We start from the raw sequence: 26,916 nt of genomic DNA, 5'->3' as shown, positions 1-26,916 counted from the left end.
AGGAAGAAGACAAGATTTACGTATATGAAGAAATGATCAGACAAAATAGCATTAAACCAAGTGTATCATACTGGGGATTTCAGAGAAGAGCCTCAGGATAAAATTCCAGTAAAATGCTTACTCTATAAATTTGAGTGATGGTGCTTAATATCTTTATTCACTTTTTTAAAATTTCTTATGTTTTTAGAGATGAAGTCTTGCTCTGTTGCCCATGCTGGAATGCAATGACTATTTGTAGGCATGATCATGGCACACTACAGCCCTGAACTCCTGGCCTCAAATGATCCTCCTGCCTCAGCCTCCCAAGTGGTTGGGACTACAGGCACATGCCATCATGCCCAGCTTATTCATTCACATACTGAGTGGGGTTTGAAACATTTCCCACCAACACTAAGGGGGATTGAAGTAGATTAACAATAGTAAATTGTTCTAAACAACATAAAGGCAAGCAGTAAAAGAAATACCAACTATATTGTGCTGCTCTTCAGCAGATTCTATGATGCAGAGATGGGAAGAGAAAGCCACAGAGTCATTTGCCTACACATTCATCTCCCTGGTGCAAGTGGGTATTGTTCTGTACCCCGTGGCAGTATTAGAAATACTGCCAGGGAACAAATACACAAAGTTGTTATGGAAACCAGAATGCTTCAGCTTGGAGTTATTTACAGAGAACTTTCAGGATTATCACATTCAATAAAATCAACCCTTATTTTGCTTCACCCTATGCTAGTGCATCCCAAACGGCTATCTTTAAGGATTCTTCAATCGGCTGTAATTGAGTAAATTTGAATTCAAGAGTCAGTGAATGGTGGTCACATCACAAAAGTGTGTAATTTATATCTAGCATTTTTGTATTACATGTTTGAACTTGTTCACACTTGCCTCAACCATTGTCAAGTTTGCTGGTTTCCGTAATATAAGAACAAGGCGACTGTTGACTACTGCCTGCAGCAGAGACACATTTCCTCCAAGGCTGCTGCAACTGTGTTGCCTGATACAGTAAATACTGTGGGACCAGGCTCTTCACATTTTCTCAGCTTATCCTTGAGGCTAGACAGTGACAGCTGCCTCTGGCTACCATATTTGCCGTTAATTGTGAATTGAAATTTTTCCAGCTATTCAGTAGGATCTTTGAAACAAGTTTTTGTATGGTTTTGTTTTGTTTTGTTTTGTTGAAAACGTAATTGCACCATGAGGATTTTCATATCCTTTGAAGGATCTTTTGAACCATTTCATGTTTCAGCAGATGAAACTGTAGAGGCTGTCAAGCTGATGGTAAAGGTATGTACTTTGTTCCTGAGCCACCAAAATGTATATTAATTTTAGCTATGCAGTGCAGTTTAAAATTTACATGGGGTAGAGATACTATTGAGTATGTTTTCAGCAAACAGGGAACTAAAACTATTTGAAAATATCATCATTTGCTTACATGATAGATCAATAAGAAGATAGCAAATCTGGAGGTGTTAGACAAGAAAGCAAACTGAGCCAGGAAATTGTCAGGAAAAAAACTGTTTCACTTCTCTTTAGAGAATGTGTGGGTTGTGCATGGGCCCAATGAGATAACTGTAATTCTTCATAAAGGGACAAAAGTAAGACACTAACTTTAGGCTATGCTAAGTGGAGTATGCCAGTGATCAGACAGATGCCTTATTTGGTTGAGCAAGCAACTATAAAATAGCAAAGGACTCTGGAAGCAGAGAGGACTTTAGAGAACTTGTAAGCTATGGCTTCACTTTGCATTCGGGAAAACCGATGCTTAGAGAGGCTGACCATCTTACCTAGGATCACAGAGCCAGAAAAAAAAAAAAAAAGAATTTAGATGCAATATCTTCCTTATAAATGTCTTATGAATATTCACTTTAAAATGAAAAATTAGGCAAAATTTTTAGTTCCTGACCATCAAATATTTAACTTGGAGATAGTGGTCATTTCCATTTGCTAAGGAGCATTTACTTAACCATAGTTAAACGATATTCAGTAGATTACTGTGATCACTGAAATCTAGTTCTTCTAACACAAGGATCTTAGCCTTTATGTGTCAGGAATACCTTTGGAAGTCTGATAAAGCCTATGGGATTCTTCTCAGAATGTCTTTAAATGCATAAAATAAAATATATGTGATAAAAAGGAAACCAATTATATTGAAATACAATTTTCAAATATTAAGTAGCAAATTTGTGATATAGTGACATGTGGGCTTCTTTATTAACCAATTAACTGACAAGTTCTAGCAATGTATCTAATAATTATTGTACTTGCAAAGTAGGAATCAGTATAAATATTTTGAGATATTTGCAACAACTATAGTGTGATATGAAAATATCTGTGATTTCTATTAGTGGCAAAGTCACAGGTACAGCTCCTTTAGTTTGCTGCCTACATGCATAATTGAAGGAAAATCTAAATTTCATTTAGAGTTAATAAAATGAAGATGTGTTTTTTTTCCCCATCTAAATTCTATTTATAAACTATTTGTGAGGTCTCCAAGTTAAGAACCTCTGTTTAATACTTCTCCCCTTTGTCCCAAACAATTATTACGCTCAGTGGAAAAATGTAAAAGAAAAGTGATTACATTTCCGGTCTAGTAATTTAGAGATGTTCTGTTTTCATAATATGCTATTGATTTTTAAGGATTATTTCCACATTCCTCTCTCTGAAGACAAACAAGGTAGGCGGTATCTGGAGCTGATGTATGCTGGAGCTGCTCTAAAGGACAGTTGGAGTCTTGCTGATGTTGGAATATCTTTCTGCTCAACTCTCAAATGCTTTGTTAAGGTATGATAATCAGAATAACCTTTGTCCAAGATGTCTATCACATTTTGAATAAAGTTGTGGATAAGTCAACCAAAGTAATTTCAATACTTAGAGTATTTCTCTTCCGTTTGTATCATTGGTCGATTGCATGCTTTGTGCTGTAAAGGGAAGTAAGATATGGAGACTGGATAGAGTTGCCCCTGGTTTACTCCTTCTCCCCCTTCCTTCCCCTGTCCCTTTTGCTGCCTGCCCCACCCAGCCATCACAGAGATCACCACAAACCAATACGAGAACAAGGACAAGGGGCTGACCTAGAATATTGATGTGGGAAGAAGAGGATTTGGTCACTTCAGTGAAGCCATAATGATTAGGGACAGTGGAGGGAGGAAGAAGAAGAAATTCTCAGCAAAAATAAGAATGAAGAAGTTTCTGCATTCAAATCCAGACAGATAGCCTTTCAAACTAGGTGTACATACAATGGAGATAGCCTTTTTCATTTATAAAGTATCTTTAATCAATGGTGATTAACTTGGGATCAATGGCTGGGCTTAAAGAGTCTTACAGAACTCTAAAATTGTAAAATATACAAAATTATGTATATGCCTGGAGATTTTTCTGGGTAGAAGATCCTTAACTTTCAGAAATTTTTTTTTTTTTTTAGATTCAAGATCAAGTCAAACTTTCAGCAATTTTTTAAAGGGATGAGTGGCCCAAAGAATTTAAAAGCTGCTACTCTAGGATAGAAGTATTATTCTGTACTAGGTCTTTAGCCTATATGAAAACATGAACGTCAAGGAACTTAGTAAAGTATACATTCTCCACTAAATGAGGCACTAATTTTCTCATATTTAACACTAAAAAATTTTTCATGGTAGTCAAAGTTAACTCTTTGTTTTAATATGTTTTAGTGATTGATTAAATAGATGCTTAAAAGAAATACACCCCAATATTTATCATTAAATAGTAAAGACAAGTTACAGAATAATAAGCAGTATATGATCCCACTTATGTAAATAAAAAGACCATATTTATATGTTTTTATGTTTTATGAGCATTTATTTATATTATTTTTATATGCTTAAAGAATGTCTAATTATCATAAAAGGAAATAAAGGGAATAAAAACAAATGTGATTTCTTCCAATGTTCTCCCTCTGATACTCAGAAAATTGTAGTATAATAAATACTTTTCAAAGTAGACCAAATTCCATGTCATTTCTTAATGTTGTCTTTTTATATATTGAAATATATTTACATACTGTTTTGGTATTATATAGGATCAACCCCCTAAAATTTCCCAGAATTTTCTAATGCCAATAATAAGGTTCAAAATTGTTTATTGTTTGCTTGCTTAGAGATAGTGGTGTAAGTTCAATACGAACATTTGAGCTGACTGAAGGAATCTGATGGCTGTTCAGGGATGTATACAAAGTGTGTTAAGAGTATGAATAGGGGCTGGGCATGGTGGCTCACTCCTGTAATCCTAGCACTCTGGGAGGCCGAGGCAGGAGGATCACTCAAGCTCAGGAGTTCGAGAGCAGCCTGAGCAAGAGCGAGACCCCGTCTCTACTAAAAATAGAAAGAAATTATCTGGCCAACTAAAAATATATATAGAAAAAATTAGCCAGGCATCGTGGCGCATGCCTGTAGTCCCAGCTACTGGGGAGGCTGAGGCAGTAGGATCGCTTAAACCCAGGAGTTTGAGGTTGCTGTGAGCTAGGCGGATACTATGGCACTCTAGTCTGGGCAACAGAGCGAGACTGTCTCAAAAAAAAAAAAAAAGAGTATGAATAGGATACTTTTATTTAACTCAGAATTGATTTTATTTTTATTATTTAAAACTTTTAAATTTTATTTATTTTTGATTACATAGCACACGCACATGATTCTCAATTCAAAACATGCTGGCCCCCAGTTTCCCTCCCCCAAAACAACCTATGTTCATAGTTTTACTTAGAAAAGTATTTCATAAATTCTGCCAATAAAGCATCATCTATCACAGTGACACAAGATTTGTGCTGAACTCTAACCTTTTCCTGGAGTTCTAAACTGCTAATGACATGAATAGTATGTAGAGGTAAAAGAGTTTGTTCAAGAAAGCCAAGGAAGAATATAATTATGAGTCACAAGACTGGTCAACACAGAGGGTTTAATTAAAAACTCTCAAGTTCTGGCTGGGCATGGTGGCTCACGCCTGTAATCCTAGCACTCTGGGAAGCCAAGACAGGAGGATCGCTCAAGATCAGGAGTTCAAGACCAGCCTGAGCAAGAGCAAGACCCCATCTCTACTAAAAAAATAGAAAGAAATTACCTGGGCAACTAAAAATATATAGAAAAAAAAATTAGCCGGGCATGGTGGCACATGCCTGTAGTCCCAACTACTCCAGAGGCTAAGGCAGTAGGATTGCTTAAGCCCAGTAATTTGAGGTTGCTGTGAGCTAGGTTGATGCCATGGCACTCTAGCCCAGGCAACAGAGTGAGTCTCTGTCCCAAAAAAAAAAAAAAAAAAAAAAAAAAAACTCTCAAGTTCCATGAAATATTATTAATCTTACTCTTCACTGTGTACAGTAGAATTATATTTAGCAAATTTCTATCACTAACTTTGAGATGGAAAATACACCTTTAAGTTGAAGGAAAAGAATTACCTAAATATTGTTTTCCATCCTTAGTTCCTATTTAGTTAGACAGGCCTATTCCAAAAGTCTATACTATTTACTATATGTGTATAACAGTCTAAACTGACATTACCATCTATGTATAACAGTCCAAAATGAGCTTACCATGACCAAAAATACTTTATGAAAATACCCCATGCCTCAAAGAATGCAGTCATACCAGCTCTATAATGTTCGATGTATCTCAGGTAACCAAAGGTTGCTTTCTAAGTCATGTTATTGTTTTATTGTATACATATATATTTATATTTATTTATATATAAATTTAAGTAGTACCTTTCCTATTTAATGGTTTTTAATATGTTACTTTGTGCAAGTTAGTTCTACCTTCTGAGAATCTAGAATCTCTTAATTTTGGTACAACTTAGAAATACTGTGATGTGAACCAAAAGCTTTTGCAACGTTCAAAAACTTGGCAAGTAAGCAATTTTCTTTTTAAAAATTTACAAATATATATTATGTGTCATGAAATAAATCCAAGATATTTGGCTCCTTTATTGTGCTTATATTTTTGTGAGTGATTACAAGGTTTTGCTTGTGTGAAAAGAGGGAAAGATACTAGATAAATACAGAAATGATCTGCCCTTAAATACATTTTTAAAATAATCAATACTTTTTCCAGTTTCCCTGCATATTATACCTTTTCCTTAACAATAATGTAGACACATTTGGAAAAGGGAAGACGGGAAGTGATATAATAATAGTAAGGAATGAACATCGCATTGATTTTTCCTTCTTTGGAAAAGAACTCCTATAGAAGCCATAAGAAATCTTTTCTATGGCATATATCTCTAAATTCTGTTAATACAGGAGTCAGTCCTGACCATCCATTGCTGATGCTGTTGCGGTTCACTGTGTCCCTATAAACCATGGCACAAGACATTGCAAAAAGCTATATTTTTTGTCTGGCATGCAGACATTTGCCTCCTTCATTTTGACTTGTGTTATTATGGAAACTATCATTTGAGTTTTGTTCACTGGTGTCACCCAGTGCATTGAATAGTACCAGGCACACAGTAGGCTGTACATAAGTACGTGTTGAATGAATGAGTTGATGAAAGTTTGAGAAGTAAAATATGAACAGTAACAAGAAGGTATATAATTGTTGTCCACAACTTCATAGCAAGGTATTGAGATGCATTTCAGGAACTGGATTCCCTTTCTTACTGTGGCATCTCCCCTGCCTCTCTACCCTCAAGGCAAAACACTTCCCAGCATTCTTGCCTTTTCTGCTGACTAGCATCAGCGTGCTTAGTTGCAAGCAGCAGAAACAAACCCTGGATAATTTAAGCAGAAAATAAATATTAATAATTGAAAGGCTACTGGTAGGTCACAGTCTTTCCAGGAAGATTGGAGAATCAGCCTCAGAGATTACACAGCCAGAAATAGCATCATGCCCCAGAACTAGTCCAGGAAGGTCACCACTGCGGCCATCACTGAGACCTCGAAGCAGGCACTGGCCATGCTCCCAGTCCTGCTGCCAGGCCAGCAATGCTGCAGAAATGCCATTACTAGGAGAATTCCCTGTGTCTGCTGCTTCTCTGCCTTACTAGCTCCTAATTTAAAATGGGGATGGATGAGTAGGCCTAATTGGGAGCACCTTGTCACAAGTCCATGCCCTACGCAAAGGGGACAACTATCTGACAGGTTGTGCCTTCTAGAGCATGAAGTGGACTCAGTCTCTGGAACTCATTCTGGTTTCCCAGACTTGCAGTTACCCAAGTGCTAGGGTCAAAACATAGTTAATCCCTTCTGATATCCTTGGAATGTTGTGAAAAGCTGTTTTATGGTGAGAGATTGGGTTAACTGCAAAATCACTGAGTAGGTGTCTATCAAATAAGTTGGAGAAGTTTGTACTATGTTGAAGGTTTAAAATTGATTCAGAATGATAAATGTTTTAGCTTTCAAAGGGTACTATTAATGTATAAACACCAAAATCTAGGAGATACATATATGAGTTTACATTTTGAATACATTTTCATATACAAAAGCATGTATAAACATGTTTCTTAAAAATGTACAATTACAAATGAAAACAAACTTCTAAAAAATTGACTGTCTTTTCTAAGATGAGCCATAACAAAAAGTATGGGAAGAATTTGGTGAAGAAAGGTATTTCAATTCAGTGTCCTAGACTGCAAGTATAACCTCTCCAGGATACCATAAAGAGAAGTTTATGAAACCATCTCAACTAGAATTCATTCAGTTCAACAAAAATAAATATTATTTCCCCTTTTTGTTCACTCTGGAATAGCTGGGGCAAGTTTCTGCTTATGTGGCGCTGCAACTCCAAAATAGCAAAATATAAAAAAGCAGAACTTTAGTAAAAAAGTACAACAGTGTTCAAAACTTGCGCTAACTTCTGTTTTCTTTTAGTCTATTTCTTTTGAACTTTTCCTTTTTTATTATTAACGTACATGTATGTATTTACAGTGAGTTTACATTTGTTTTTTGAAGACAAAAGTGAAATTATTCCCATGAAATAGAATGTATTTGTTTTTATTGAAAAGAAAGACACTGTGTGTTTCTCCTACTATAGTGTCTTAGTTTGTTTCTTTGTTTATAAAAAGAAAATCTAATTTTATATGTGTCCAATAATGATTTGTGTATGGTATTGTTTACTTAAAGGCATCTGACTTCCTTCAGTGTAACTGACCAGTCTTCCTTGATTCAGAATACTTGGGGAGGAATAACCACAGATAGAGAGGTAGAGAGATGCCTTCTCTTATGTGGATAAGGTAGGTTAGCAGGTTGCTATTAATTGGCATCTACTGGCTCCCTCTTCATACAACCAACATGAAGAAGTGTCTCTAACTAGTGTGAGTCATTAGAACTCAAAATGGGTTTTTACACAAGGAAACAAGGTTTATAAAAATGGTGGATATGTAGAATTAAAATGGTTCAATGAGAACTATGTTCCAGATATATTATGGATTAAATGGGCCTGGATGTCATTCAACATTTATTATTTATTTATATGATAAAAAGTTTCTGAGTGCTAAAAGAAAAAAAATGAACAGTTTCTGTAGGTGTTAATTTTCTTGATATTTAAGAAGCTGGCTATATTAATAATTGATAATATTTTCTTCCTTGCACTTTCTTCATCTAAAGATTGCCAGATATTTTGTAATTCTCCCTAGTTACTACTTGTTGCAGAGTGGGCTATATGCATACCTATGGTATAAATACTTATCTTTATAAATGCATGATTACATATTCTGAGAAGATTCTTTTTAGCCTGTTTCTGTAACATCATATAGTAGCTAGTTAACTGTTAAGAGTAACTTGAAAGCCAGGTGTGGTGGTGAGTGCCCAGCTGTTTGGGAGGCTGAGGTAAGAACTCCTGAGCCCCAAAGCTCGAGGCCAGTAGTTCAAGACCAGCTTGAGCAAAAGCAAGACCCCTGTCTCTACAAAAAATAGAAAAATTAGCCAGGTATGGTGGTACGTTCCTGTATTTCCAGCTAGTTGGAAGGCTTTGGCAGGAGGATTGCTTGAGCCCAGAAGTCTGAGCTTGTAGTGAGCTAGGATGATGCCACTGCACTCTGGCCCAGGCAACAAAGCAAGACTCTGTCTCAAAAAAAAAAAAAAAAAAAATTCACTGAAGGTTAAGAATCCACAGCATAAGGGAGGAGTGTTTTCTAAACTAACACCTCTTATGTACCTGGGTCTGTAGATAAGAAGTAAGAATGGTCTCAAAGCCCTGCCAAGTCTCCTTCACTTAATTCAACGTAGGGAGACTCCTTAATATCCTCAGGACAGAAGAGCTTGCACTTCTCAGACCAGAAGTCAGAGAACTCAATTGGCCATTGCTTTCACCCTTCATAGCCATGTCGTGGGAGCTAGAGGTGCTCAGTGCCACTCTCTGAAATGCTTGTCCCTCCAGACAATAAGTTCCCTCCTTTTCTTTCCCTTTAGGAAGAAGACAAGCCTATTCTCTATGTGTTCAATGGTGTGACCCAAGAGACAATGCCAATAATGGAGGGCACTTCCCTTCTTGGTAAAAAAGTGTCTGATCTGAGAACACTGATAACTCTGAGATGTGGCTTCCCTGTGAGTGTTTACTGTCTTCGGACCCCAAAGGGACTGGAGATGTACGACTGCAACACGCTTAAGGACTACGGGACTGATATTGGTACTGCCCACTACACTTGATAGCAGCTACTGTTCAGCACTAGGGTTCTTTGACACCAGATTTTGCAGCTTTTCAAGAGAAAATGGAAATCTGGATTTTTATATGCAATCTCTTAACTTTATTTACATATTTATTTTAAAATAGTTAATATATTTACATGATTTGAATATCAAAGTATAAAAGGATGTGTAGTGGACCTTCAAGCACTCAGTTCCCTCTCCGCAGGCAACCATCATTGTTTTAAAGATTTAGAATTAAAAGCATTTCCAAATTAAATCTCAACAAATAGAGGTATTATTTCTAAACTGAAACCTCTGTAAGGTAATTCTGGATGTAAATTATCAACACTTCACTTTTGTATCTGGATCTATAGACTAAGAAATAAGAAGTGTCTCACAGCCCTGTCAAATCTTATTCTAAAAGCAAGATTCATTAATATCCTTAGGATAGAAAAGCAAAAAGCAGACCATTTTATCTTTTTCTCTTTCAAAATATATTTCAAGAATATATGTCTATATATTCTTGAAGTTTAAGTACATATTCTTTTTCTCCTTTTGGTAGCAAGTGGTAGCATATGATACGCACTATTCTGAACCCTGCATTTTGCAATCTCATTTTAAAATGTTGCTAGTTATGTTAAAATAAGCTGTTTAACAGTGTGAAGCCAGTACTGTTCTGGCTGAAAAGCTGCCTTAGTGGACTGGCACTTAGCCCTGGTGGATGGATTACAGCCTCTCTTTAAACACTGTTCTTCTAGGTCATGTCTGCTATAGCCAAAGATTAATAAGACAGACTCAAAGGCTGTCAGATTTGTTTTAGCATATTAGAAAATGGCTCAAATCTTATAGAAATTATCACCTGAGGTGAATGAATCTTTGCTAACAATTAGCACATATTTAGATTGACATTGTGTGGTAATATTTGTTGCAATGGATTTGAGTTCTCCCAATCTATACATAGGGCTCTGTAGGAATCCTTGAGTTAAATAGTTTTGCTTTTTATAACTGTTAAATTTGCATTTATTGATACTTCTCCTATTATATTTACCTAGCATTATTCTTTCATGCTATTTTAAATTGAGGGTCTCAAAACTTTGACATCAATTATTGTCCCTATTTTTAACCAGAGGAAATGAAGTTCCAGGATTTGTGCTCAGAGTACTTCACTATAAAGCACATATCTGTTCTGTGTGCTTGTTGAAGGCTGAAGCCTGCCCAGAACACAATGGAGGTGTATGGGAGGAAGGGCACACAGTGGCATTGTCCCCAAGCAACTGATAATCTAGTTATTTAATGAAATACCAAAGGATAAAACAAAACTAGAATAAACTCTGGATGACTGTTTTTTAGGCCTGTATTACTTAGATTATGATGTGACATTTTTTAAAACTAGAAGAGAATTTAAAATGGCTTGGCCAGACCCCAACTTTTACAGATTTTAAAAAAGCAAAGTTTCTGAATGATTAAACCACTTGCTCAGGGTGTGTGAAGGGCAACACATCCCTCTTAAAATGACTCTCTGTGAGTGGGAGCTTTATGGAATGTGTGTTTTCAGATACAGGGTTAAGAGCCTAACATGATCTGGGTGACGGCTTTGGCCACCATGAAAACACAGGGCATTGGAGGAGAGGCAAGGAAAGAAGGACCTGAAAGGGAAAGGAGGAAGGGCTCCTTGGCCTGCTTCATACCTTTGCCAAAAGCACCAGTAGCATTCCTTAAGCATCCAGCCCTTTTAACTAGAGAGTAAAGGAGTCCTTGATCAGCTTGTCTTCCAGGTTCTCCCCTTTCCAGTCAATGACTCATCCCTGCTACTACCAGGAATTGAGCCGTGACCCCTTTTCCAAAGGCAGCAGAACATCAGGACATTTTGGAAAAGCAGTCCAGGTTGAAAATCAAATTTTTAAGTAGCTCAATTAGTCACTGCACATACTAGCTCATACAGAAATATACAAAGCTGCCTCTGTACCCAGGACATTTACAGTAGAGTGGTAGAAATGAAGCATGCACATATACTCAGTTATAATCCAATAAGCCAGCTCAATGTAGGCTGAAGGGGTCAAGGGAAGGCATTCTGGAGAATGTGGGGCTGGAGCACACAATAATGCAGCAACTATGGATCAGATATCTGAGAGGAGGAAAGAAAGACATTCCAGGCTTCTAGGCCAAGAGAAAAACATGAGTCACAGGTTCACAGATATGGGCTTAACCCAGGGAGGTACAGAAAGCAGGAGACTGTTCTGACAAGCGGAGGAGGCTTTCTGAGAGCGCTGGGAAACAGAGCTGAGGGAAAATGGAGAAGGGACTCAGAGGGGAGGTGACAGAGTGCAGGCTTAATATGGTTGCAACCAGAGCCATATACATTCTAGAACAAAAGTGTTTTAAGAGAAGTTTAGTATGGTAGCAAACAGTATGAAATGTAGAAACGGGTCAGGAGAGCCTGCAGGTGGCAAGATGCACTAACAGGCACTTTTCATAGTCCCAGAATTAATTAATTCCACTAGAATGGAAGAGACAAATCTGAGAAACACAGGAAGAAGAGACAGGATATCATACTAGATCATATTTAAGAAGTAGGAAACACCAAAGACGCTCTGACACTGGGACAGTGGTGGGGAAATTGAGAAAAGGTGTTATGCTCTAGGTCCTAAGCTTGAGAGATGAGGAAAGTCAGAGAGCACTTTTTATTAAGTTATTCAGATAGTCAGTTAGTGGCAAAGCTGAAGTACAACTGAGGTCTAATTATGCTCCACTATAAACATGGAGCTAGGGCTTGAGTGATGGGTTGGGTTTGCAGATATTGACATAGGTGTCCTGCCCATGGAGGTGGGGGTCAAACTCTAGGAGAGGCACTTTCCTTAGAAAGTAAATATAGAGAGGGATGTATTAAGGGCCAAGGGCTGGTGTCAGGACAAGCAGACAGGAGTCAGAGTCTAGAGGAGAACTGGGGCTTTGTATTGTAAGAGATGATGAAAGGCCAAAGACAATTATGAGAAAAACTTTGAGGATTAAAAGTTACTGGTGGGCTCAGAGAAAGCAGCATCCACTTAATAAAGTGGATGGAGAAAGAAAGATTAGAGGAATTAAGAAGGAGATAAGTAATGAGGGGGAAAGGAGGTTTTGTTGGCAGAACATTTGATGACTAACTTATCAAGAATCTATCAAGCTAAACATATCTTAATATTTGGGATTTTGCAACTTGAGGCTTAATGGTACATCACATAGGTCCAATACACACACACACACCTTTTCTTGCATCAACCCATATGGTACAGATGTTCATTTTAGCCCCATCTCTAGCTTTAAAATCTCTGCCCTAGGTTTTGCTTTCTTCTTGCTGATCTATATGCTTATCTCTTTGTTATTCTGCCTATATTTTATATATGCTCATAAACTGATAATCATCCTTTCTAGAACAGGGAGTACCTAAACAAATGAGTGAATGAGTGAATGCCTTTACAGGATGAGGCCAGTTGGTACTTTTCCCTATAAATGCTGTATGGGATATATTTATGCCTTCTGAGCACATCACATCTGAGAAACCATTCCAGGAGCAGGGTCTTGTCAGCTCAGACCCTGAAATCTGGGCTGGCTCCAGGGTCCTTCTACCAGCCCTTAGGTCCATGAAAACCTATTGTGTCATTTTAATTACTTTTATTCATGAGAAAACTGAGACTCAGAGAAGTTTAGTGATCTGATCAAGGTCATAATGCTAATAAATGGTAATCATATACCCAGGATTGGGCTCCTTCCAACAGTTTACGCTGCAAAACCAGTAAGCCTTTTTTGATGCCCTTTAAGTTTTGATTAACATTTTGTTTCCCCTATCAGGCAGGGGAAGCCCAAACCAAAGAAGTGGTTTTCATATTCAGGAAGAAAAAGTTCAAATCAGATAGGCAGATATTGGCTCCTGGAGTATAAATGAAGAACCCAGAAACTTGGGAGTCAAAGGCCATGTGAGGAGAGGCTGGGGACAATGACCCAGAATGGGCACTGGTGCTCCCATCTGCTTTCCTGTGTCCTGGGCATGGTAGATGGGTTTGCAAGTAGAGAGTAGGTAGATCCAGGTTTGGTGAAACTCATACAATTTTGTGGCTCCTCTTTTAAAAAAAAAGAATTCAAAGTTAAGAATAGAGAATTAGAAGTTTCATTGGAAGGCTAGCCTGCTGGGTTAGGAGGGCAGCACGAAGCCAGAGGGATTTGGGGAGTGACAAAGAACTTATTTGACAAACATTTCCTGAGCATCCACCATGAGCCAGGCTCCACTGAGGAAAGCAGGCACAGCAACAATGTCCCCAACCTCTTAAACCTTGTGTTTCAGTGGGGGAAGATCAGCGCCATCAAGCAAACAGAAAGATATCTAATTTTAGATAGAGATAAGAACTATGAAGTAAAAGAAAGCAAGGTAAGGGAATAATGACTGATGCAGTAAGGTTGGAGAGGCTATTTTAGATAGTTGGTCAGTAAAGGACATTTGAGCAGAGACCTGAAAGGAAACAAGGGGAGGCTGTTGGGAGAGTCTCAATGTAGATTTAGGGGAGAGATTATCTAGACCTGAAATAGGGCAGGGCTGGTTGAGATGGAGGCAAGGAAACAGAGTTCCTAAATATTTATGAGGTTCCTAAATATTAAACTTGTCAGGCATAAGCAATTATTTAGATGTTGAGCATGAAAAAATGGGAAGGATGAAGAATAACTCCCAAATATCTGGCTTAGGTAGCAAGAAAAATAGATATATTATACCACCAACTCCAACTAATACAAAGAATGCAAGAGAAAAGCAGATTGGGGTGAAAGATGCTGAGTGGTCTTTTAGAATGATGGAGTTGTGTGCAATCCTGAGTTGGCAACATCCCAGCAGCGGGAGTCTGGAGCTGGAGTAGAGGCCTGGCCTGGAGATGTGGACTAGAGAGTGGAACATGGGTGGTCAAGGAAGCCATCATCGTCACTGAGATTGCCAGTCAATCAGCCAACAAGTATTTACTGAGCACTTACCAAGTGCTAGGCTGTGTGGCCAGTCCTGAAAAAAACTTTCCTTTTAATGGAAGCATGAAAAGAAAATCTCCAAATGAGTAAAATGATTTCAAGTGCTGATGACAGGGGCTATGAAGAAGTTAAAATAAGGTCATGGGACAAAGAGTAACGGAAGGGAGGAGGTGGTGGTGGCAGTGATTGCCTTAGCTATTGTGGCCAAGAGGTGTCCTCTGTGAGGACATGATGTTTGAATTGAAAGCTGAATAAAGAGGACACAGCTTGGTGAAAGCCTAGATGAAGACCCTTTCAAGCAAAAGAAATTGTAAGTTGTTGGGTCCTGAGATGGGCGTGTACTTTGTGTGTTTGAAGGACAGGTAAAAGGTCAAGGTAGCTTGAACAGAGTGAATGAGGCAGACTGGAGAAAGGCCAGAGAAGGTGAAGTGGGCCAGAGATGGAAGAGTTTGGGTTTAATTCCTGGAGGAATGTGTAGAGTGAGAGGAGCAGAAGGCTAAGGAAATATGCCTGGAACACACAAGCCTGAAGGACAAAGGGGATGTGGTGTCACAGAAAGAATAGATTTTGAAGAGCAAGCGATACATTCTCCAGCAGCAGTGAATTACTTCTATGTTCATAACAGAGAACGGCTCCTGTTTCATGAAGGATAAAGCAAGCATATTAGCTGATGAGCACCATTCAACTCCCTCACAGCCTACTTGCAAGCTAAAGGCCCAGGAAGGCTGTTTGTCCTGCCATGGGTTTCTTAGTTTCCTCTTCCAATGCAATATCTTTAGTTTACATGGTAATATATATAGCAGCATTGAATCAATGTCTACAGGACTGTTTTTAAGATAGCTGCAAAAATATTTCAGCATTATATGCAATCACTGAGCAGATGAGAAAATGGTAATGCACGGAAGCTAAACGGCTTTTCCAAGCCAATAAAAGCCTAAGCTAAAAATAGCATCCCCATCTCCTTGTTCCAAGGTTACTTTTCATTTTGCATCTAGCTCACTCCTCTGTTTGAGGAAAGCTATCATTAGAAGTTTTATGGATTGCTAAACCACAGTGCTGGGCTGAAATCATAAACTACCTCTCTTGATCCACAGGCACAACACTTCGGTTGGATGTCTGGGATGGATGGAAGGAATTTCTGATGGGTTGCCTCCTTGGACAAAAACTTAAAGTCCAACGCTATTTATCAAAAGAAGGACCAGTACTCAAGTATGGGAGATTAATATTAAATTAATTTAGCAAATGCTGTAACATTTTACTGAACTTCCACCAGACCTTAAGCCTGCAACTCACTCTAAAGCTGGGGTGCTGCTTGATGCCAGTTCCACTTAGCGTGTCTCAACCAGACATTGTTACTGAGGTATTTGCTGGAACAAAACAGTAAGGATGCTACCAGTGTTGACAGTCTTTGGTGAATGGTTGCAATTCAGGTAGACTTTTCTCGGGAAATATCAACTACAGTTGACCCTTGAATAACACAGGAGTTAAAGGTGCTAACTCCTCATGCATTCAAATATCTTCATATAAATTTTGACTCCCCAAATACCATAATAATAGCCTACTGTTGACTGGAATCCTTACCGATAACATAAACAGTCAATTAACACATTTTGTTTCTTACAAATATGTTTACAAATAAAGTAAGCAAGAGAAAATAAAATGTTATAAAGAAAATCATAAGGAAGAGAAAATATATTTACTATTCTTAAGTGGAAGCAGATCATCATAAAGGTCTTCATCCTTGTCATCGTCATGTTGAGTAGGCAGAGAAGGAGAAGGAGGAGAAGGAGTCGGTCCTGCTGTCTCAGGGGTGGCAGAGGCAGAAGAAAATCCATGTTTAAGTGGACACACACAGTTCAAACTTGTATTGCTCAAAGTCCAACTGAAATTAAATAGGTAACTTCAATTTGGTTTGGATATCAGACTTTTACCAACACTACTTTTTTCCAAGACAGGGCCGTGCTCTGTTTCCCAGGTTGGAGTGCAATGGCATGATCATAGTTCACTGCCATCTCAAACTCCTGGGCTCAAGTGATCCTCTTGCCTCAGCCTCCTGAGTAGGTGGGACTATAAGCATGTACCACCATGCCTGGCTAATTTTTGTATTTTTTGTAGAGGCAGGGTCTCACTACGTTGTTCAGGCCAGTCTCAAACTCAAGCAATCCTCCTGCCTTGGTGTCCCAAAGTGCCGGGATTACAGGCATGAACCACCACGCCTGGCCTTTAGCAACACTTTTAAAGCCTGGCAGAATAAATACAAATGGTCCTTGGCTTGCAATGGTTTAACTTAGATTTTTTGACTTTATAAGGGTGTGAGAGTGATATGCTTTCAGTAGAAATCATACTTTGACTGCACATACAACCATTCTGTTTTTTTCCCTTTCAGTACAGTATTCAATAAATTACATAAGATATTCAACACTTTATTACAAAATATGCTTTGTGCTAGATGACTTTGCCCAAATGTAGGCTAAGGTAAGTGTTCTGAGCACATTTAAGTTTCCCTAGGCTAAGCTATGATGTTTGGTAGGTTACATGTATTAAATGCATTTTTGACTTGTGATATTTTCAACTTACGATTGGTTTATCAGGATATAGCTCCAGCATAAGTCAAGGAGCATCTATCTGTACCTTGACATTTTCACATCCAGTTATTTGTTTTATTTTATTTTATTTTTTTTGAGACAGAGTCTCACTCTGTTGCCCGGGCTAGAGTGCCATGGAGTCAGCCCAGCTCACAGCAACCTCAAACTCCTGGGCTCAAGCAATCCTACTGCCTCAGCCTCCCGACAGGCATGCACCACCATGCCCAGCTAATTTTTTCTATATATTTTTAGCTGTCTGGTTAATTTCTTTCTATTTTTAGTAGAGACGGGGGTCTCACTCTTGCTCAGGCTGGTCTTGAACTCCTGACCTTGAGCAATCCTCCCGCCTCAGCCTCCCAGAGTGCTAGGATTACAGGCGTGAGCCACCGCACCCGGCCGCATTCAGTTATTAAAAAACAAAAACAAAAACAAAAAAAAAAAAACCAAACACTTGAGAGTTGATTGGCTGAAAACATTGTCCACTTCTTCCTAAGCTCACATGTAACTTTTCAAACTACATCTAATACAAGCATTCACACTTTTGCTATACATGAAGTGTAACAAGTGTGGCTGGGCAGTAGAGGAGGGTAGGCTTGGAGAAGCAGGTGGGCATTTTAATGTATTAATGCAGCCAACAGCTTCCCAAATATATAAGTTGCATTAACTTTTAGATTTTAATTCAGTGCTATTTTAGAACAGTGCCCCCTCGTGGGTGATTTAATCATGTTTTGTAGAAGCCCACACACCCACCAAGAGTTCTCAGGCTCTGTGAAGTAGTAGATTGGAACAGCAGCTTTTAGAATTTTATAAAATATTCAAATATTTAACATTAATTTCTACTGTGAGATAGTGATATCTCTTTTTTCATGTTCTAAATCCAAAGAAATAGCTGTGTTGTATTGTTACTTTTAACAGTACATATTTATTGAATACTTTCTTTGTGGCAGACGCTGTGTTATATTTATTACCTCATTTAATATTTATCACAATTTAATGAGGTGAATACTTTTTTATCTTGTTTTACAGATGAGGAAACTGAGATTAGGAAACCTGTCTAATGTTACACAGCAAGCAAGGGCAGAACTGGGTACTGGATTCTGACAGTTTAGTGCTTAACCATCTACACTTAACAATTTTTAAGTAAAATCTAAGAGCTCAAAGAATGTAAATCACCAGACTAAAAAGCTCCTTTTTTTCCTCTATGCTTAATATTTTTCCCGAGCATTTGATTTTTATAAGAAAGACAATCACTCCAAGGAAACCAGTTTGAATTATTTACATATGCACAGTAGGATAATATGTATAAGTGGGACCGGTGCAATTTAACCTATATATCACTATCTGCCTTTTCTAAAAAACATTTTTTAGGTAAAAGTTAAGAAGAAATAAACATTTTAACTGGAATGCCTTCTGAGTATTTAGCGTAACTGCTTTTGTCTGTTTGCTGACTTAATAAACACCTCCTCCCCACTTGTTTTACTTATTCAGGTATCAGAAAAGAGTAGTGCTATACATTGCCGCCTTTTATGGGTATGTTGAACTCACTGAATGGGCCTTGAAGCAGGGCGTGAGGCCTCACGAAGCAGTCGGTGTTCACCCCTATCGAGCATGGTGCCATGAAGCCCTTCATGCAGACGTCTCTAAATGCCCCATTCATGCAGCTGCAGAAGCGGGCCAACTGTTGATTCTAAAGGCCTTTGTCAACTGTAGTGTGTTGTGCCTGGAATGCAAAAATGCAGCAGGACAAACTCCCCTGAACATCGCTTTCAAACACAAACATAAAGACTGTGTATTATATTTGCTGAGTAAAATGTGGTCCATGGTTTCTTTTCTGAAAATTTCAGTCCCAATGAGGATTTATATTAAAATAAAACAATGGGTCCTCAGAGCTAAGAGTCACGGTCTTCATAAAAGCCAGCTTTGCGGAGCAAGAGTCTTTAGGGCAAAAGTTGGAGATACTGTAATGGTGGATGGTTTTACTGAACCAAAAATGACCTCCAAGAGCTGGCATAAGGCTGGGAACAAGGATTCACAAAGCACCGGGCAGAAGCTACCACCTCTCATGGAACAAACTGCAAACAGGAAACCAAGCAATGCTTTGGCAATTTCACAGCCAGATACAAGAGAACAAACCCTCAAATTTCCTCCACTGGTAGATACAAATATGTTCTTTGAATTACAAAGACATCAACAACAAAATCAGAAAAAAATTACTGCCACATCTAGGAAACGACAAAACCTCATAAAAAATATATATCTTCCCCAAGTCCCTCTACCTTCAGTTTCAAGAGTGGGATATTCACACCCATCATTTTACTATACGACACCCAGTGCTGACTTTTTACTAAGGTCTTCCTTCGCATCTTTCTCAGAACACAGTGGGAAGACTCCAAGGCAGAATGCAATCTACTGTTTAGCTATGGCAAGGTAATGCTTTCTCTTTAAACATACAAAGGGCAAACTTTTAATAAGGCAGGTCTAGGGCAAGGAATAGTCCATGAAACTCTACTATGCCACACAAAGTAATACAAGTTTTTCCAATGCATTGATCCCCAGTTTCAAGGACCTCATCTTAACCTTGTGACTAAGGGAAAATGAATTAATACTATTGACCAATCCAATCTATGTAGTACTTTACTCCTCAAGCTTTCAGAAGGAAAAGAGATACAGTGAAAACAGTTGTATTGATTAGCTAGGTCCCTTGATGCTGCTGCTTTTTTTTTTTAAGCTAATAAGAAATTGTTGATTGTAATTAAATGTAGAAGAGGGAAACTTGAAATACAAGAGGAAGACATCAAGAGTGTCATGGAAGACTAGATGGTAATGAAAATGGGAGGAAAGAAAGGAACAATTTAATGACAAATTCAACCTTTGAGTTGACTTATTAGACAAGATATGTGGGTTGGCGGAGATCTATATTGGATAGAGTGCTAGAACTGACATTAATATTTAAAGTGAGTTAAAAATCTAATTCATTAGCACATTTAAAGAGATATGCAAGTGTATCAGAAGTAGACTTTTCAGGCACATTATTTCATAAGATAGATAAATTTTGGTCAATAGATTTCACTGAAAATACAACTCTGATTAGATCTCAGGCCCCATCCATTACTAATTAGGTATTACTGGATGCCAATATTACAGCAGAAGAATAGATTTAATAGTGGCTTTTCCCCATATTCAGTGTAATGAGAAGGAAAGAAAAAACAAGGCTAGATTGTTTTACTTGCCTTTCTGTATTGGTCTTTAGGGCATTTCTACTTTATTTCAGCTAGGTTGTTGCCACCTAGTGGTGAGAGTAATTTGGGCTGTAAAACTGGCAAAATTCAAGATCTGACATAATGAGGTTGACAATAGATGAAGACATTGCTTAACAGCTTTAGTCTGTCATTCGTGAGACTAGAATGTATAAAAAGAGATCATCTAAAATTCAGTGTTTTCTATGAAAATAATTAATTGAAAAAATTATATAGCCAATCTTAAAATCAGGCTGTAAACACAAGAAAGAAAATACTGATTTGTTATATCAACAGATGCATGTTAAAAATGAGTTTATTTTTCAAACATTCACTAAGTGTTTATTATGGCCCGGTGCTGCGCTAGGAAGAATAGAGATGTGCAAAAATATCTGTTTTTAAGGTAACAAAACGTGTGGTTTTAGATGAGAAAAGCTGCCGGTGTCTAGGGTGTGGAGTGCTTCCTTGGGAGGGAGGGGAGACTGAGTTATAACATATACAGTAAAATACATAAAGCGCACTAATCTCACCTGTGTGGCTTGTTGGATTTTTACATTTTCATATATCCACGTAAGCACCATTTATATCAGATGCAAACTATTTCCAGCACCCCAAAAATTTCACACATGCCCCTTTCCAGTCAATAATCCCTCTGAAATATAACCATTATTCTGATCTTTGTCACCTAAGATTAATTTAGCCTATCCCTGAACTTCACATAAAGGACATCATATGGCACATACCTTTTACGTCTGGCTTTTTTTGCTCAACATACTGCCTATGAGATTCATTCTTGTGTTCATGTGTATTCAGTGTTCGTATTTCTATGTAGTATTCCATTTTTAGGTAGTGTTACATATCTTTATTTATCTATTTTCCTATTGATGGAAATTTGGGTTGTTTCTAATTTGGAAACTATTTTGAATAAAAATGCATGATCGTTCTTGTATATGAGGTTTGGTGAACATTTGCATTCATTTCTCTTGACTCTATACCTAGGAATGGAATTGTTGGGTCATAAGGTAAGTTTATATGTAGCTTTAGCAAACATTTCCAAACAGTTTTCCAAAGAGGCTGTACTAGTGTGCTGTTTTTTTGTAACTATTATTTCATAAGGATTAGAGTTATTAAGGAGAGGTAATTTCAAGGTCAAGAAGGAAATTGCTGGGAAAGTATTTCATTAAAGAAAGGGGTTAGTGCAGAAGGGAGACTCATAGGAGGAGAGGTGGTCGGTCTGATTGTGCACTTACTCTGGCAGGGTTACTCCTAGCAAATCCTCTTTCCATTTTTTTCCCAAAATTTTTCTCTTGCTTCTATTCATACCCTCCTCTTCCTCCCCATCTGTTTCCACCCGCTTTCCACTGGATGTTCCCAAGATGTGTTCCACCTTCCTTTGTTGGTGGGCCACAAAGAGGAAGGGAAGACCTACAGTCTCGTGCCCCTAAACACTATTCTTGCTCTGGTTCATGATCCTCATAGGAGTCATGAAAGCACTTATGTCTACACGAAGAAGCCAGTCAAACCTGGCAGTCAGGTATTCTGAGCACTCCTATAAATGACCAATGGAGCTCTTGTGCCAAAAAGACACAAACATGAGGAGTGGATGCACGCCATCTTGATGGCCACATGTACCATTACCAAGCTAGTATCAGCCAGGAGACTGGGAAGAACCTAATGTAATCCTTCATCATGCTGACCCAAGGAATTGAATGAGGGTGGATAAAGTGGCCATCAGATGTTCCTGATTGTATAGAAAGTGGGGTCTCCCAAACCAGGATCCTAGACATGTCATTTGGCATCACATGAAAGTATTTGCTAGACCACATGTCATTCAAGAACACTACCTTTACATGCATGAAAATATACCTCTCAGGGCTGACTCCAAGATAGTAGTGCTAATGTCAATCTGGGGTGGGGAGCACATGTAACTGGCATAGACATGACAGTGAGTGAGGCCAGAAGGTCACACAGAGTCTCATTCTTCAGCCTAGAAGATAGTGTAGGCTTTACACAGATCAAAGGATATCTCCAAGGAATGTCTAGAAAACAGTCTTCCTTATTGCTTATTGTCCACTTCCAGTGAGGTTTATGTGACCTAGAAGTCCAGTTTAGCAAAGATTCAAATGTACAGGATTGGTCCAGAAGGTTGAGAGTTTGAGTCGACCATCTATGGCCATACCACCCTGAACATGCCCAATCTCATCTGATCTCAGAAGCTAAGCAGGGTCAGGCCTGGTTAGTATTTGAAGGGGAGAGTTCGAGTGGACCAAGAATGGACAGTAATCCCAAATGCTGACTCTGATGGGCTTTTGTGCTCTGCATAAAGTTACAGTTCTCTGTTTTTATTCTTTATTAAAAAAAAGGAATTTCTTATGCATTTTGTTTACTTTTTGTATCTCCAGTACATAGAATAGTGCCTGGCATACAGTAAGTATTCAATAAATGGTTTTTGAATGAATGCAGAAAAGCCAGGTTTCAAATGCCAGAGAGTAAATTAGGATGGGCTCTGAGCCTAGGAGAAGCTAGGATATGCATCAGAAGGTAGAGAGAGGATTTCAAATTAGGTCAGGTGGGATATGGGGAAAGACTAAAAGTGTCTGAGTGATTTCCTTAAGGCTTAAGACCTGATTTTATGGGCAGCATGGGTGGGTTAACCCAGTTTAGAGGGCCAAGGGAGACATAGCCATTGAGGTAAAGGATTAATCCAGAACCAAAAAGGTGAATCAGGCAGACATGGATCTGGTTCAGATGTTTGAAACACCATGGGACTTATATGCAAGGTTACTCCTAACAGTTTGAGGGAAAGCCCTTTGAAAATCTATAGGATTTTGCCAGACAAAGAGGGTTGTGGTGAGGGAAAGGATCCAGGTAAAGGTAGTAACATGGTCAAAGACACTGCTTGTGAGAGAGCAAGCAAGAAATGTAGTTTTCAGGAAAGTAAGCAGATTTGCAAAACACACTTTAGCGGACAGAGAGAAATTAACTGGAGGTGAGATCAGAAAGGTGGATTGTACCTACTTTAAGAAGTATCTTGTGTGCCCAACTGGAGAATTTGTTTCTTATTCCCCTTCCTGTAGAGTAAGAAGTGAGTGAGAAACTCATAGAAGATTTTTGTTTTTTTTTTTAACATAAGGTAAGTCACATAATCAATTTTTGAAGACAAACCTGGTGGAGATATGTAGAAGACTCACTGGAAAGGTGTTGAAAGACTACAGTAGAGTTAGGACACTGCAATAAGAGAAGCAAGAGACCATTAAGACCTAGACTAGAACAGTAGTAGTTAGGGAGAAAGGGAAAGGCCAAATATGAGAGATATTTAAGGAGAATAATCTACAAAATTTAGTCACTAATTGGGTGTGGAAGTGGAGAAAGAAGAAATTGAGTTTTGTTTCTATTAATAGCTTTGGAGATGGTGAAGATAGCAAAGTCAATGTGTAAGAACAAGGATACAGAAGGGGGACAAGTTTAGGAAGAAAATAAAAAACATGTTAAATTGGAAGTGTCTATAGGATAAATATTTTTATTGGGTAATTGGAGATATGCAAATTTTAAGGAAGGTCAGGATGTAGGAGTCACGGATAAGGGAATTGAAGCAATGAGTAAATGAGGCCTCTTATGAAAAGGGTGCAGGAAAAAAGGAGCAAATGTAGACTCTTGGAGGACACCAATATTTAAGGGGATATAAAACCCCTCTGTAACAAATCACATTTGCATTCTATAAAGTGAAAGTAATCCTATTCAAATTTACAAATCTTTATTAGTATATAGCCAGAGAATAATAGCTGCCATAAAACATTAAGTTCCATTGCATTTCAATTAAAGACTCTAAAAATATCTGATATCTTTTCAATGAAAAACCCTAATGTGAGTTTGTTGGGGGAGAGAGGGAAGAGGGGAGAAGATTGGTCAGTGAGTATGTGATGTATGGGGCTACCTAGGGAGGTCAAATAGAAAAATTTTCAACCCACAGAATTCTACTTGACATTGAGTGGCTTTCTATTAACAGTTGTGGATTCTAAACTTCTAGTACTGCCTTGGGAAAATATCATTCCCACTACATCACAGAAAACTGGTTTTAGAAAGGATCCTATTTCACATCCTATCTACATAAAATAAACTAGCCACAGCTACGAAACCAACCTAAAGATTTTCATCCTTTCAGTTTCGTATGGGGACAAGATTGGACCTCCTTATAAATTATGACTTGTTTTCTTGCAGTGCCTTTAAAGAGAAACGATGGCTCCAGCAGTTAGAAATAGCAAGAGTCCTGGCCAAAAAGAGCATTTCTAACCTGACTATCCATGGAAGCCTGACAACACGTGAAACCCCTCCAGAAATTGTGCTTTGAAAAGTCATGACAACCCCAGCTTGGACAAAGACCTGATCAAATAGAATCTCCAGTTCTAATGTTAACATTTCTAATAACAGTTATAATGCTATCATCTCTAATAACAGTTCTAATGCCAGCAGTTCTAACGCTACACAGCTTTCAACAGGATATTTAATATTTAACACCATGTTTTCTTGGACTTCATCACCCTAAGTGAAAATTTAGGGCATTTTTTAATTTTTTACATAAATAATCTGAGGAAGAATTCATAAGAAACTGAGAAGAGTAGTTTTCTATGGGGTGGGAAACTGAGAGGATGGAAAATAAAGGAGTGAGAATTTTGACTGTTTCTTTCTTTTTTGTTTTTCTGGGATTGTTTTAATGCTTTTTGTTTTTTAAGCCATATGAATGTAGAACATAGTGAAAAAATAAAATAAAATTTTAAAATTCCATATAAGGAAAGAGAGCTAGAAATACCATCCAGGTCTAGTGCTGGTCTTAGACATCTTTTGGACTTCTGCTAAAACACTGCTTTCTATTAATTTTTTAAAATTGAGGTAAAGTTTAAAATTATATACATTAGTGAATTGCATGGATCTTAAATGTAAGATTCAATGGATTTGACAAATACAGACATCTGTGTAATCAAGATCCCAATCAAGATGTAGAACACTTTCGTTACTCCAAAAACGTTCCTTCAAACTATTATCTAAGTCAATCCCATTTCCCTGTAGGCAACTGCTGTTCTGAGTTCTATCTCCATAGGTAAGATTTTCAAATCATTGGAATCATATAGTTGTTCACTTTTGTGTCTGAGTTATTTTTCTCAACTTAATGTATGCATATTCTTTTTTATTACTGAGTAGTATTTCATTATATGGATGCACCATAATTTTTTTGACTGTGTGGACATTTGGGTTGCCTCCAGTTTTGAGGTACTATGAATAAAGCTCTATGAACATTATTGTAAGAGTCTTTTTTCTGGATATATGTTTTCATTTCTTTGGATAAATAGCTAGGAGTAGAATTGTTCGATAACAGGGTGAATGTACATTTAACCTTATAAGAAACTGCCTAGGAATTCTCCAAAGTGGTTTTATGATTTTACACTTCCACTAGCAATGTACACAGTTCTGGTTGCTTCACACACTCTCCAACATTTGGTGTCATCACTGTTTTTGAGTCATTCTAGTGTGTTTGAAATGGCATATCATTGTGGTATTAATTTGCATTTTTCTGAGGACTATGATATTGAACACCTTTTCATGTGCTTATTGGCCATTTGTATGTCTTCTTTTCTAAAGTATCAATTCAAGTTCCTGCTTATTTTTAAAATTGGGTTATCCTTTAATTATTGGTTTATTAGAGACTTTTACATATTCATGGTACAAGTTCTTCATCAGATATATATATGTATGGTATATATTTTTCCCAGTCTGTGGCTCACCTTTTCATTTTATTAATGGTGTCTTTTGATAAACGAAAGTTTTTAACTTTGAAATACAATTTGTTATTTTTTTTCTTTTATGGTTCATGCTTTTTGTTTCCTCTCTAAGAACCATTCGCCTATTGCAAAGTCATGAAGATATTCTCATACATTTTCTTCTAGAAGCTTTATAGTTTTAGCCTGTATGTTAGGTTTATAACCTATATCAAATTATTTGTGTATGTGGTATATGGTAAGAGTCAGGAGTCATATTTTTTTTTCATAATTTTATCTAATTCATCTAGTACTAGTTGTTGAAAAGACTTTCGTTTCCCCCACTCAAATACCTTGGCACCTCTGTCAAAAATCAAATGACAATATATGTATGGTTCTATTTCCAGACTCTCTATGCTGTTCCATTTATCTACTTGCTTGTCCTTATGCTAATACACACTGTCTTAATTATTATAGCTTCATTAGTCTTAAAATCAGGCAATATGAATCTTCCAACCTTGTTCTTCTTTTTCAAGTTTGTTTTGACTATTCTCAGTCCTTTATATTTCCATATACATCTTAAAAACTTGCCATTCTCTATTTTAAAAGGCTTTTGGGGCTGGGTGCGGTGGCTCACGCCTGTAATCCCAGCACTCTGGGAGGCCGAGGCAGGTCGATTGTTTGAGCTCAGGAGTTTGAGACCAGCCTGAGCAAGAGCGAGACCCCGTCTCTACTAAAAATAGAAAGAAATTATATGTACAACTAAAAATATATACAGGAAAAATTAGCTGGGCATGGTG

General features: G+C 37.8%; 1 protein-coding gene across 1 annotated transcript; it reads left to right on the top strand.

The window, feature by feature from the left end:
- The first annotated feature begins 965 nt into the window (after positions 1–965).
- ANKUB1 (ankyrin repeat and ubiquitin domain containing 1) lies at positions 966–24,949 on the top strand. Its single transcript, XM_045556122.1, has 6 exons — positions 966–1,281; positions 2,635–2,778; positions 9,347–9,563; positions 15,640–15,754; positions 18,619–19,557; positions 24,585–24,949. The coding sequence occupies exons 1-6, from the start codon at positions 1,192–1,194 to the stop codon at positions 24,712–24,714; spliced, it is 1,635 nt and encodes a 544-aa protein (XP_045412078.1). The 5' UTR covers positions 966–1,191; the 3' UTR covers positions 24,715–24,949.
- The last annotated feature ends 1,967 nt before the right edge of the window (positions 24,950–26,916 follow it).

The sequence above is a fragment of the Lemur catta genome, chromosome 1 (assembly GCF_020740605.2).
Source record: "Lemur catta isolate mLemCat1 chromosome 1, mLemCat1.pri, whole genome shotgun sequence".
NCBI classification, from domain to species: Eukaryota; Metazoa; Chordata; class Mammalia; order Primates; family Lemuridae; genus Lemur; species Lemur catta.
This window is presented reverse-complemented; position numbering and strand designations above follow the sequence as displayed.

What these genes read in the sequence shown, in the direction of transcription:
- ANKUB1 (XM_045556122.1), top strand. Translation starts at nt 1,192, where the DNA reads ATGAGGATTTTCATATCCTTTGAAGGATCTTTTGAACCATTTCATGTT. An exon ending in CTCTCAAATGCTTTGTTAAG is followed by an intron (nt 2,779 to 9,346) that starts GTATGATAATCA and finishes CTTTCCCTTTAG; the next exon opens with GAAGAAGACAAGCCTATTCT. An exon ending in TACTGTTTAGCTATGGCAAG is followed by an intron (nt 19,558 to 24,584) that starts GTAATGCTTTCT and finishes GTTTTCTTGCAG; the next exon opens with TGCCTTTAAAGAGAAACGAT.